Source organism: Solanum pennellii, chromosome 4 (assembly GCF_001406875.1).
Source record: "Solanum pennellii chromosome 4, SPENNV200".
Classification (NCBI taxonomy): Eukaryota; Viridiplantae; Streptophyta; class Magnoliopsida; order Solanales; family Solanaceae; genus Solanum; species Solanum pennellii.
The window spans coordinates 5,586,309-5,601,400 of NC_028640.1; the positions used below are offsets into that span (position 1 = coordinate 5,586,309).

At 37.2% G+C, this 15,092-nt stretch overlaps 1 protein-coding gene across 1 annotated transcript; it reads right to left on the minus strand.

Annotated features, from left to right (window-relative positions):
• Nucleotides 1–3,660: 3,660 nt before the first annotated feature.
• On the minus strand, nt 3,661–4,872 carry LOC114076821 (serine/threonine-protein kinase pakG-like). The gene is made up of 2 exons (XM_027916368.1): nt 4,774–4,872; nt 3,661–4,662 (listed from the first exon to the last, which is right to left on the minus strand). Exons 1-2 carry the CDS (start codon nt 4,870–4,872, stop codon nt 3,661–3,663), a joined length of 1,101 nt encoding a protein of 366 aa, XP_027772169.1.
• Between the last annotated feature and the right edge of the window lie 10,220 nt (nt 4,873–15,092).

Sequence of the window (15,092 nt, forward strand, 5' to 3'; positions counted from 1 at the left end):
ATCCACATTCAATTTTAGCTCATTGTAGTTTGGTCTCTTCCATTTCACCAATTTAATTTCAAGCTTTGGTGTGATGTGATCTATGAGATGAGAGATACTGATAATAGAAGGTGAAAGTGGAAGTTCTGGAAATTGAGAATTAATAATCAAATAGAGGAGGTTGGAGATTTGATCAATGATTCTAGGAATAGGAATTCTAACACCTTCATGTTTGAAATTGCACCTATACTTCCAAGTTTCCCAGCAAATAAGAGATGGCAGACTCTGGAGAAGGAGTTCATGAACTTTGTTGACAGGTTTGATCAACCACCATCTAATAATCTTCGCCTTGACATTCTCATTAGAGTTGTGAAGGATTCCACAAGCATTAGAGAAATATTTCCAAAGAATACATGCAATGTTTCCGTCTCCAAACAAATGATTTATAGTTTCATTGGCTCCCTCTATACAACAATAGCATTTTGAGGGTCCATGAACCTTAAATCTGCAAAGTGCTTCATCGGTTGCTAATTTACCTTCGAGTAACCTAAGCATGAAGAATGAGACTTTGAAAGGAATGTTGTTGTGCCACATCATTCTGCTTGTTAAAAAACTAGCCCTGGACTTCCTGATATTTTGCCACGCAGACTTGCTAGAGAATAAGCCTGACTGGTCAGGGAGTCAAATAGGATAATCAACACTTTGAAGATCAAACTTGATATCCTGAACCTCAGAGACTATATTAGCAGGCAAAACAGAATTCAGCTTTGACAAGTTCCATTGGTTTTGATTAATGAAATCCGACACTTTCATCTTCATAGGTTTATTTCCTTGTTGGACGATATTAGACAAGGCTCCTTTGTTGGTCCAATTATCATACCAAAATGATAAGTTGCCCTTGCCAAGTTTCCAAAATATATGTTGCTCAGCTTCATTCTTGACATCCATTAGCCTTCTCCAGTGATGTGACTGCGTATAACTTTTTTTTTCTTGCAATGGGATGATATCTTTTACAATACTTTGCCTGCAAAAATTTTTTCAAAATAGAATTAGAAGTTCTAAAAGTCCACCAAGCTTTGACAGAAAAAGAGATACAAGTATCATGAAGAGATCTAAATCCCACTCCACTTTCATTTTTGGGGTAACAAAGATTTTGCCATTTAATCCAATGATAACTATTCTTATCATTAGAGCTACCCCAAAAGAAATTAGCAAAAGCTTTTTCAATAAGATCAAGAGTGGTTTTAGGAGGATAAACAGCAGATTTAATATGCAAGGGAAGGGAATGAAGAACAGATTTAATAAGGACAGCCCTTCCTCCAAAAGATAACATTTTACCCTGCCACCCATGAATTCTTTTAATAATTTTGGCAACCATATTACCGAAGTATTCGATCTTTTTTCTCCCCGAAAAGATAGGACAACCAAGATAAGTAAAGGGAAAATGGGAATGAGAGTAACCAGTCATGAGTCTAATATCATCAATGATTCCCTGAGGAGTATTAGAAGAAACCAAAAAAGAAGATTTTCTTTTAATAACAAGTTGACCCGAAACTAATTCATAGAGCTCAAGCTTCTTCATCATCATCGAAATGGAAAGTATATCACCAGATGAGAAGAGGATGGTATCATCCGCATAACTAAGATGTGTTATCATTGGAGATCCTATATCTGCAGAAAAAGGAATGAAGTTATCCATAGGAAGGTAATCCATCATTCTAGAAAGAAGTTCAGCGCCAATGATAAAGAGAGAAGGAGAAAGAGGATCACCTTGTTTTAATCCTCTAGTGGATTTAAAAAATCCATGTCTAACTCCATTAATATTAATAGAATACCAATTATTGGAAGTTAATCTCTGAATTAAGTCAATCCAAATCTCAGAAAAGCCAAAGCGTCTCATGATTAGACAAATATAATTCCAAGAGACCCTATCAAAAGCTTTGGTCATATCTAGTTTAAAAATGACATTACCATTAATATTAGGCCTTTTCATATTGTGAACAAGTTCTTGAGTAAGGATTATATTATCGGAAATAGATCTATTCTTCATGAAACCTGACTGATTAGGGGAAATGATCTTGCTCATAAGGGGAGTAAGTCTGTTATTAAGCAGTTTAGAAATAATCTTGTTAATGACATTACTAAGACTAATTGGTCTAAAATCAGTAAATTCTTGAGGGCAATCAATCTTAGGAATTAATACAAGAGAGGAGTGAGAAAATGACCTGGGAAGCTGCTTTCCATTGAAAAATTCCAGAATCACAGTATAAAGATCTTGAGCAATAATATTCCAGCAATGTTGAAAGAACTTACCTGTGAATCCATCTGGTCCAGGAGCACTGCTCGCATTCATTGAAAAAACTACCTTTTTTACCTCATCTAAAGTTGGAATGATCACTAGGGCATTGTTGTCAACCTCATCAATCACTCTAGGGATATATCTTAGAGGGGTAGTGTCATTGCTTACCGATTCTTCAGTAAATTGCTTTTCAAAAAACTGAATGGCTTCATCAGCAATGTCTGAAATATTGTCAATCCAAGTTCCATCTTCCTTTTTAATCCTTGTGATGGTCAACTTCTTCCTTTTAGAGTTGATCACAGAATGAAAAAAATTTGTATTGTTATCACCATCAGAGAACCATTTCATACCAGACTTTTGCCTCCAATAAGATTCTTCCTTCTTGATATGCATAATGAATTGAGCATTAACCCAGTTAAGCTCCATTCGATTGTTATCAGAATTGTCATTAAGACATTTATCTTCAAGTTCTTCAATACTTCTGTGAAATTCTTTGGTCTTGTCAAAGATATTTCCAATAGTATGCTTAGACCAGTAAGAAAGCTTTTTGCAAGTGTTTTTAAGCTTTAGATGGAAACTCCACATAGAACTCCCATCCACTTTTATATTCCATGCATCCTGAACAACTTGCATAAAATCATCTTGAGTAGTCCAAAAGTCAAGAAACTTGAAGTACCTAACAGGTTTAACTTGAGGGTTAGACATAGTAATCAAGAGAGGAGCATGATCAGAGCCAGTTCTTACTAAATGTGAGATAGTAGTATTCATGAATTTATTGGTCCACTCATTATTTACCATACCTCTATCCAACCTTGCCCAGATTCTCTTTTTATGTTCCCATCCATTGCACCATGTAAAAGGGGCGCCATTAAAGCCTAGATCAGTCAAACCACAACCACCAATACAATCAATGAAAGGCATACTTCTGGAAATATTGTGAGGTCTACCACCTCTCTTTTCAGTAGGGTCTGTAATAGAATTAAAGTCACCACCAATCAGCCATGGTGTATTAATGCTATTAGAGAGCCTTTGAAGGTTATCCCACAGAGGTTGTCTTAAATGGTCAGTACATTTAGCATAAACCAGGGTGAGGTGAATAATTTCTCCAAAATATTCGATAGAACAAGTAACTTGTTGCTCCATATCCTCAATGATATTACAACTAATATGACTGTCGCAGAAAAGCCAAATTTTATTGGTACAATTTGCAAAAGCAAATTCAAAACTGAGACGTCTTTTGAAATTGTCTAAATTTCTTTTGTTGCTGAAAGGCTCCATAATGCCAATTACTTGGAGATTATGCATCCTTTTGAGTTGTTTCAATCTGTCAAAGGCACCCTTAGATGTGATGCCTCTAATGTTCCATATAAGAGACTCAATCATTAAAAGGTTGAACTTAAGTTATTTTGATCCTGTGAATAACTCACAGTGTATTTGTTGTTGATTCCTTTGCCTCTTCTGCTAGTTCTTGTGGTCATACCTCCCCTAGAGTGATAGGATCCTCTAGGTGAGAGATTATGTTTTTCAGTTATATCCCCAAAGGCTTGAACCATTTCAGCAGGTGGAGGAAGTTGTTGATTGAATGTTTCCATCAAGGTATCCGCCAAGTCATCACCTGTGGCATATTTTTCGTCCATGCTAGCATAATCATTCTCAGAGGTGGAGTTGTTTTCAGTCTCATACTCGGAAACTGAACCATCTAGTTCAAATTCATGCAACTCATTATCATCATATTCTGAATCCTCAACAACTTCATTATTATTTAATATCGAGTTTGAGTTTATGTCTGGTAAGGGTGATTTGGTGAAAATTTGATCAGGAGGATCTGCTGGCTTTTGAGGGGTATGAACTTTATCACCGTTTTGTACGATCTTAGTGCCATTGTCCTCTACAGGAGCTCTATTGTCATCCATAGGTTCTCTATTGATCTTCTTGCTCGTCATATTATGGGTGGAACGAGAACTGGTTGGCATATTCTGAAGTTGTTGATTGTTGAGTGGAGGAGTATTATTCAAAGTTTTGATGGTTTGGTTAGCCTGACCAGAAATAACATTACTCTTTTGGAATTTTTCTTTGTTGCTTGTGTTTATGTCAAGTTGGATGGCATCAATGATTTTGCTCGCATGTTCGTGTTGGTCCTTGCATTGAGGATTAGGATGATGTTGGGGCTGATTTTGTTGAACTTGCCACTGTAAGTTTTTCTTGTTTCTATTTCTTCTTCTGGTAATCTGTTTGAATCCATCAGCATATGCTTCAGTTTGATCTTTGGTGCCCAAAGCTTGATCATTTTGCAGCTGATTAACATGATCATTTTGGTTCTCATGCCCAATGCCATTGCCCTTATTTTCTCTATGCTCATCCCTTTCCTTGTTTCTGCACTCATTCTGAGAATGACCTTGAAGTAGACAATATTGATAGTAGGAGGGGGCGCCCTCATATTCAACGTCAAGCTAGTATCCATCTTCAACATTGGAGTCTATCCTTTTGAATCCAACCCAAATTTGATCTTGTCTAGGCTTTAGCAAATCAATTTCGACCTTCAGCTTAGCGACATTACCCCTTGACTTAGAATATGTAGCCATGTCAGGGGCCATTGCGTTACCAATCGAGCTAACCATCTTAGAAAGAATATCCCATCTAAACAAATGCCAAGGCAACTGGTGTACCAAAATCCACACAGGTGCTAAAGATGTTTCAATTTCAGGTACAAAGTCGGGTGTCCATTTGATAATCTTCATGCTATAAGGAACCAATGTGACAAATGGTTTAAAATAGATATGATAAAAATCTGATTCATTGTTGAAGTCTATATAAACATGATTTTGGTCGAAGTAAGCTATTTTGACCGTACCTTTCAAAGGGACATGGCTATTGAAGAGTTTTCTTAGTTCATCCATGTTTGGTTTCCCTTTTGTGAATTTCCCAACAATGGTAAAGCGACAGTCTTCCGCAAGATTGACGAAATAGTCTTGAGCCGAGAAATACACCGCCGTTTCCCATATGTGTACCATGAGCAATATCAACTGGTTTTTTCCCCTGTAAGTTTGTCTTTAGATTTTCCGAGATAGTTGATGCATAGGAAGGCTTTGAGATAGTGCTCAAAGATGCATTATAAGGTTTAGAATTGGTATTTGAGGTGGAGGGGTTGTGTTTAAAGTTATTGTTATGTGATGACGTGTGTGATTTAGAGTAGTTCGGTGTGGCATGACTATGAGTTAGATTGTTAGTTTCTACTGGTTGGCATTGTTGGTCCTAATTTCTCCGTCAATGCGTTTTGCCTTGTCAAAATTTGAAGAAACCTTTGGAAATTGATAGTTATTTTTGGGTGGAATCCTCTGTTCTGATGGTTGCATAGGAGGAGTTGGAGCAGAGGGATTATTTTGTTGCTGGGTCTTGTTTTTTATGTCTAATGAGTGGGTTTTCTTTGTGTGGGTATCAGTGGTGTGTTTTGAACTCAAACACGTTGGCAGATGACAAGGATGACACGGAGGATGAAATAATGGAACAACACATGGATATGCCACGTAGGAGTGCTAGAAAGGTGATTCCTCCTGCTAAACTTGGGGATTACGTTTGGAAAAGAGGAGGGGTACATAAGTAAAACGCCAAGGTCGGTTAAACGAGTCAGATATAAAAGCAGCAGTAGTACATATTGCAGGGCAGCGAATATGTTTGGAGTGAAATTCTGATTTCTCATCCCCTTCTTCTGATTTCTCATCTCCTTCTAATATCTATTCCCATTACTTTATCTTATGCCATTTCCATTGTATTAGTAATATTTCTATGTTGCCTTAGTACACCAGTAAATATATCAGGGAAAGAGTTTGGCTACTGTTTCTTGTTGTGATTACTGTTTGTTACATTGGTGCTTTCATCCAGAGGTTCTTGATGGAGGACCAACAACAACTCAAGGCGTTCATTGATGAGTCAGTGAAGGTAGTGAAAGAGTCATTCTCTAAGGATATTCTTGAGCTTCGCTACATGTTGCAAGAGGTGGTTGAAAAAATAGCCATGACGACTCCTCCTCATCGAGATCCAACAATGGAGGGTGGTCACCGTCATCTTGGCAAGGGAAATTTTGATGATCGTGTTTCGGCAGCACCCACTCTTCGGCATAAGCCTGCATTTATGGAAATGGGTCGATTTCGTGGAGAAAATCCGGAGGCCTGGATTTTTCAGACAGAGCGCTACTTTGAATTCTATGATATTGCAGAAACTCAAAGGCTATCTCAAGCTTCATTTTATCTGGATGGTGATGCATTAAAGTGGTATAGGTGGTTGTTCCGGAACAAACAGTTAATAGATTGGAATCACTTTGCGGAGAAGGCGCGAGTTCATTTCAGGGAGAAGGGTCTCGAGTCAGCTGAGGGTCGATTGGCAAAACTCCGCCAGGTAACCACCGTATCTGAATTTCAGTGCCGCTTTGAATCTATTGCGAATGAAACTTCTGATATATCTGATGGGCTACTGGTACGATTGTTTATTTCTGGATTGAGGGAGGACATTAAAAATTCTGTGATTGCCCATGAGCCCAATAGCTTTGAAGATACTCTTAAATTAGCCCATATCCATGAGCGTCGGATTCTCACTGAAAAGGGTCCGACATGACCCGCTTTGGCTAATAAGGTTCCGCCTCTGTTACCAAGCCCTACCACCACCCCAAACAACATTTCATCCACTTCAACCGTCCCTTACACCTCACAAAGGCAAAATCGCCCACTCCTAAGACGACTATCGCATGCGGAGATTCAGAGCCGGCGAGAACGGGGTCTCTGTTTTTATTGTGAGGAAAAGTATACAGCGGGTCACAAGTGTAAATCGCCTCCTCAGTTATTACTTTTCACTAATGAACCAGAGACTGAGTTATCCTTGTCGGAAACTCTCGTCTCCGATGAAGCTTTGGCAGAAGAGTTGCAACACCTAGAGGTACAAGAGCATTCTGCTATCTCTTACCATGCCTTAACCGGTGGTCATTCCTCAACTACTCTCCGATTCACTGGACATGTTAATGGGTCTTTGGTTCAGGTCTTAATGGATGGGGGTAGTACCCACAACATCATCCAGCCGCGTGCGGCGAAGTACTTGCAACTTTCTGTAGAGACCATTCCTCATCTCGCTGTTATGGTTGGTAGTGGACAACGTCTCAAGTGTGAAGGTCTAGCAAGGCAAATCACTCTTTCAATTCAGGGGAGTAAACTGGTGGAAGATTTTTATGTCTTTCCATTTGAGGGTTCATATGTTGTATTAGGAGTATCTTGGCTCGCTAAATTAGGACCTGTACTCACTGATTATGCAACCAGAGAATTTGAATTCACCTTGAATGGTAATAAGGTGAAATGGAAAGGAGACCCTCCTATGGATGTTCAACCAATACAGTTACATAGCTTGAGAAAAATGCTTGCAACTGATAGTATTGCTTCATTCTATCATCTAAAAATGATAGATGAGGAGATGACATCTAAGGAGGAGCCTATTGCAGAATTGGCTATCCTATTAGACTCTTTTAAAGATGTTTTTCAAAAACCAGTGGGCTTACCCCCGTCACGTATACAAGATCACGCCATAAATCTCACCCCCAATGCGCAACCTGTAAATGTTAGGCCCTACAGGTATCCTTATTTCCAAAAGCAGGTTATGGAGCAGCTAGTCACTGATATGCTTAAGGAGGGGGTGATTAGAGCAAGCACTAGTCCGTTCTCTTCTCCAGTGTTACTTGTTCGTAAGAAAGATGGCACATGGCGATTTTGTGTTGATTATCGAGCATTAAATGCACTAACAGTCCGTGATCGCTTTCCTATTCCCGCCATAGATGAATTGTTTGATGAATTGCATGGGGCACAATATTTTTCTAAGCTTGACTTGTTGTCTGGCTACCACCAGATAAGGGTTAAACCTGAAGATGTTGCCAAAACTGCATTTCGCACTCATGAAGGTCATTATGAGTTCCTTGTAATGCCCTTTGGACTTACGAATGCACCCTCTACCTTCCAAGCAACAATGAATGATGTTTTCAGTCCATATTTACGACGCTTTGTGTTAGTTTTCTTCGACGATATATTAATCTATAGTCAAACTTGGAATGCCCATCTGGAGCAATTGGAACTTGTCCTATCCCTACTTAGAAAACATAAGTTGGTTGCCAAACTGTCTAAGTGCTTATTTGGAAAAACTTCGGTGGATTATTTGGGGCATGTCATTTCTGCTAAAGGGTTGTCTGTGGATCCGGCCAAGATTATCTCCATCCAGCAATGGCCCACTCCTCGTGTAGTGAAAGATATCCGTAGTTTTTTGGGGTTATCAGGATATTATCGGCGTTTCATTCATCATTATGCTGCAATTGCAGGGCCGCTATCAGACCTATTGCGGAAGGAACCTTTCAAGTGGAGTGAGGCTGCACAACATGCTTTTGATACTTTGAAGTCTAAGTTGTGTTCTACACCTGTGTTGGCATTGCCAGACTTCAACCAAGAATTCCAAGTAGAAACAGATGCCTCTGGAAAAGGCATTGGGGCCATCTTATCACAGAAGGGTCATCCTATAGCTTATTTCAGCCAAAAGTTGAGTCCAAGGATGCAGCAGGCGTCAACTTATCATAGAGAAATATTCGCCATTACTCAAGCTGTAAGTAAATGGCGACAATATCTATTGGGAAAGAGGTTTACAATTTACACCGATCAGCAATCCTTGAAGAATTTGACCAATCAAACAATCCAAACACCTGAGCAACAAAAATGGCTCACAAAGTTAGTTGGTTATGATTTTCAGATAGTTTACAGGCCTGGTAAGCAGAACACTGTTGCCGATGCACTGTCACGCATTCCAGATGCTTCTTTGATGCTCCTCGCTGTTAACACCTTTGCAATTGGGCATGAGTTGAAGGCTTTAAATCAATCCCATCCTGAATTACTAGAACTTCAGAAATGTGTCCAGCAAAAAGATGAGAAATATCTCCACTATCAGTTTAAAGACGGTCTCCTTTTCTATAGGGGAAGGTTGGTGGTTCCTTTTGATTCATCACTCCGCCATAAGCTCCTTATTGAGTTTCATTCCACAGCCATTTGGGGGCATGCTTGAATAGCTCGAACGTACCATCGCTTAGCTTCCAATTTCTTTTGGAAACAAATGCAACAAGATGTTTGGTCATATGTTGCTACATGCCAAGTTTGTCAGCAAATGAAGGACACTCATTTGCATCCAGCAGGTTTGTTGCAACCGCTTCCAATTCCTGACCAGGTATTTGAAGATATTGCAATGGATTTTGTTACTTGTCCTCCAAGCTCAAAAGGCAAAACTACCATCATGACAGTGGTTGATCGTTTATCCAAATATGGAAATTTTATCCCTCTTCCGTCCACATTCTCTACTCACACAGTGGCAGAAGCTTTTGTGGTTGGAGTTATTCGACTTCATGGGCCTCCAAGGACTGTGGTTACTGATCGAGACCCCAGGTTCTTACACTCTTTTTGGCAAGAAATCAATCGCCTACAAGGATCTACTTTAGCTAAAAGTACTGCCTATCATCCACAGTCGGATGGGCAGTCTGAAGCTCTCAACAAATGTGTAGAGCAGTACCTCTGCTGCTATGTTGCTGATGTTCCCTCGAAGTGGGTTCATATACTACCTTGGGCTGAATATTGGTACAATACCTCCTATCAAACATCCGCAAGGATGACTCCTTTCCAAGCTTTGTATGGTCGTGAACCCCCTACTATTGCTTGCTACATAATGGGCAGCACTGCTAGCTAACTGGTGGAATCTTATTTGCTCCAACGAGATGAAGTGTTGCAATTGCTCAAGCAAAACTTGAACAGGGCACAAACACGAATGAAAACTTTGGCTGACAAGTCTAGGACTGAAGTTGCCTTTGAGATAGGAGACTGGGTTTATGTTAAATTTAAGCCGTTTAGACAAGTAACTCTTCGTTTGCAAAAGGATCATAAACTGGGCAGACGTTATTTTGGTCCTTTCTAGGTCCTCAAGAGGATTGGTTCAGTAGCTTATAAGTTGACACTTCCCAAGGCAGCCAAGATTCAACCTGTATTTCATGTCTCTATGCTCAAGCGTTGTGTTGGGACTCCTGAACAACAACTTACCCCGCTACAATTGATTAATTTTGCAGACCCAACTTCTCAGCTCAATACGAACCTTGAGGACAAGGTTGCTTTGCAGGGAGGGAGTATTGTTGTGAACTCAAACACGTTGGCAGATGACAAGGATGACACGGAGGATGAAATAATGGAACAACACATGGATATGCCACGTAGGAGTGCTAGAAAGGTGATTCCTCCTGCTAAACTTGGGGATTACGTTTGGAAAAGAGGAGGGGTACATAAGTAAAACGCCAAGGTCGGTTAAACGAGTCAGATATAAAAGCAGCAGTAGTACATATTGCAGGGCAGCGAATATGTTTGGAGTGAAATTCTGATTTCTCAACCCCTTCTTGTGATTTCTCATCTCCTTCTAATATCTATTCCCATTACTNTATATATATATATATATAACGATTGAATAGTCGATACATAAAATTGTGCATAAAATTAATATTGAAAATACGTAAAAGTTTAGGAAAGGACCAAAAGTGCAACAATAAGGATTAGTGCTCCATGTAAAAATATAAGGATGATTTTGAGTCTTAACCCAAAAATAAGAGGTTATTTTGACCTTTTCCCATTATTTAACCATATTAGTATAATTATTGTTATTATATTTAGCAAATATAATATAATATGATTATCTATAATCTATAATGTATATAGATATCGTTAAAGGTCCTACCGACTCTAGATGCAATGGTATTAACTTAACTGTCATCAGGACCGTCTCAACAAATTTGGAAGTCTAAAGCCAAACTTCTAGTGAGGTCTTATTATTATTATTTTTTTAGTTATCATATATAAATTGAATAACTATAGCATGTTCAATGTAACCCTACAAGTGAAGTCTTGAAAAGGTAGGATATAGGCAAACCTTGTCAAGTAAGAATGTAAACAATGAAATTTTTTAATGAAAAATATATAATATAAAGTTAGAATAATAAAACGTGACCAATAATTTAATAGGCTTACATAATGATATTGAAATAGTTGCGCTTAATTTGATAAGTTGATATAATGATATTAAAATAGTATTGATTTGCTGCGGTGCTTGAAATTTAAAGAATACACCAAAAAATAAATTTAATCTATTTATAAACACATTACCATAGATTTTGCATAATGTAAAGGGTTTTATCTTTAGATAGACTTCAGAATATTCAATAATGAGAAGGTAAATATAGAAAGGGGAATATAAGAATAATAATGTGGGTTCATGACACTCGTCAACATATAGGTAGCCACGTAAGAAAGGACACTACAGTTAACTATACACTATTCTATTTCTCAATTATTACAATGACCTCCAAATCAAATAAAGTAAACAATTGGTATGATATATATATATGGGTTCATGATACTCGTCAACATATAGGTAGCCACGTAAGAAAGGACACTACAGTTAACTATACACTATTCTATTTCTCAATTATTACAATGACCTCCAAATCAAATAAAGTAAACAATTGGTATGATATATATATATATATATATATATATATACATATATATGTCTATATATATATATATGTATATATGTCTATATATATATATATATATATGATATATATATATATCATAAGTCCATAGTTAGGCTCTAAGTCTCTTTTGCCATCTTAGACTCAACATCAATAGAGTAGAATAGGAGACAACCCTTAACAACATAAAATAATATCTAATTTATTACATAAAGTTAAATAACATCTTTGACATGAAGGTCCTTGAATCATAAGGATCCCTTTTTTTTAACTTGTGGAACATCTATCAAGCTCTTCGATTTAAGAGACATCCTCTAGCCATCACCACTTACACTTTGTGTAAAAGATGAAGAAGAATGGTATTAGTATAAGAATGCACTAAGTATGACAACCATGCGAAAACATGCATTTAAAGAGGATATTTAGTTGGAAATCATGCATCATGTCTTTTAGTAAAACTTTATGAACATTGATCCAATAAGCACAATATAGTTCCCATACTTTATATAGACATGTACAATAGCCATGACGTCACATAAAGTCACATACCATATTTAAGGCCTATTCAACATTTTCATAGCATTATCTTTCGTTTATATTAACTCAGTTACCCCAAATTAAACCTTTAATAATACTTGGTGAAATGCATGGATAGTGTCCCATTCCACCATCCACACTCAAGCATCACCTTAAGGTCACCAAGGTGAACATTCATACAGTCTTTCTTAACTCAAACATACACATTCATAGAAGCATAGCATGTCATGAAATACATACTTCACATATGAACCAACATACTTCATGAACCACATATAAGACTCATCCACTTATTACTTCTTAATTATAACCCATTTAGTCTTTATACTCATTCCAAGACAACGTGCAAGTCAATACTACCAATATCATCATAATGAGTCAATAGTCAACAATGTGCAAATTTGAACTTCATTTCATTAATACATCATAAGACCTTAATCATAATACCAATATAAGCCTATTAGTGAAATGTATATGTGAAACCCCATAACCTCACACATACCAAGTAAAACCACAAAGAGACCACAAGCATTGTCACTTACTTCATACATCAACATGACAAGTATACTCAACTACATGAATATTAAGCAAGACCTTAATCATATAGATATAATAGGATCAATACCATGCATATTATCATAACAAATAGGCCAACACCAAATTGTCATGCATGATATACATATACATACACATATATATATAGAACTCCCTTTAAGACCTACTTGTGCAATGCATAGGTAAAGTCTCGTGTCTTCACCTACACTAAGCAATTTCCCTTAGGTGATCCTAGTTAGGGTTCATCATCTTACTTTCATTGTTCATTTTAATTTAGGGAAACTTTGCCTCAAACGACATTAGATCATGTTAGCTAAACATGGAATCCGGTGTTATGAAACCTCACACTGAAAAGAGGTGCTCTACTTTCCAAGGTAGAACATGAACATCATGCTAGCATTTAGGTGGATCCACTTGCTAGATCTTATGGGGGCAACATAGTTAAGGAACTAGGAGATGTGTAAATAAAACCCTCTTTATGGCAATTAGCATTGTAGTTTCCACCTCATGAGAACATTGGTGAACATATCTTCCTTTTTGGGAAGGGAACACTCTCATTGTCAAGTTCAAGTTCACTCGGTGCTAAGCTAACTTTCCCTTATTTGAAAATCCTTTAAATATTTATTAACATTTCTTCAATTAATAGGTTTTAGGATATTAAACCCTCAATGCATAGCTCATATGTTAATGATGAGAATGTCCTTTCATCAAAACCTAAACTTATGTGAGAATATCCTTTCACATGGTCATAGCATATAACACCTTTCAGAAGACCTTCTTTTACTAGATTATCATAACATGTTTATTCATGCATTCATGTGTGTGTATGTGTATATATATGAGGACACCTTTCACATAAACACATGTTGATACTTCATCATATCATAACATAGCATTAAGATACATAAGAGATCACTTCTAATCACTCATAATTATACATTTATCATCATCTCATATTCATCATGTTCATAGAATAATCATACATTCGTACTCATGTACATAAAGAATTCACCGTAGGAACTATTCTATCAAGGTACACATGTGCAATGTATAGGTAAAGTCTCATATCCTTACCTACATTAGTACACCTATCAAGTCATCCTAGTTAAGATAATTTTCATACTTTAATGAACATATTACACTTATAGTCATGCATGAGATGTGTATGTGTACATAATAGTCAACATAATCACATAATGACAACAACATGGTATTGAGGAAGGCACCCTCTAAAGATCACAACACATGTACAACATCCCTCGAGTCTTAAGCCACACACATATCGAGTATTAAGGACTATAGACTACACACACTCACATTACATCATAGGAGACAAAAACATGTCAAACATTTGAATAGAAGACTCCTAACATGCATATAAGACCACACAATCATATAGGGGTACATAGGTAGGGGGTCATCCTAGAATGGCATTTATCACAACCAAACATGTAGAACCTAATTCTGACATAATCATTCACATGTTTATAAAATTATCAACACACCTAGATGATGAACTAGCAAAAAAAGGCATATAACTTCATGTGTGTGATCATCATAACCACACTTCACAAAACATCGATTGCCTTTAAGGACATGATCACAACATATAAAGAATAACAAGAATGTAAACACCGCCACCATAAGTGGACCATACCACACAATGTCAATCTAACACCTTATGCTAGAAATTAGGTCAACTTACGAATTCTCCAAGTTTTTATCATCATTGATTAATTCCCAACAATTCATTACCAATTTACATAAATAACAATGTAAATAGTCAATACAACATAATCGAATCACAATCTCATCAACATATAAACAAGATCACAAGACCCACATTATGAGCTAAATTGAGAGATTAAGGATATCATGGGTTCTTCATGGAATTGGATTGGAATTCATCTTAAAATAAGTAGTTAATAATAAATCCATCATTAGAATGATTTTGAAAACAATTTGACAATGAACCCATGGCTAGATTGAAACATAGGCAATTTGATCATAGAATCTCTTTGAAAACCCTTTGAAAGAACTCCTTAGATGAAAAGTTAACTAATGATCAAGGATTACCATACCTCACTACATGAGAAGCCCACGAAAAAATGGAAAACAAACCATTAGAATCCATCCCCTAGCTTGTTCTTG

Excerpts from the sequence above, each read along its gene's own strand:
- LOC114076821 (XM_027916368.1), bottom strand. The coding sequence starts at position 4,872 with ATGGCCCCTGACATGGCTACATATTCTAAGTCAAGGGGTAATGTCGCT. Across the intron at positions 4,663-4,773 it reads CTAGACAAGATCAAATTTGG|AATGAGTGCAGAAACAAGGA; the intron begins GTTGGATTCAAA and ends GGTCATTCTCAG.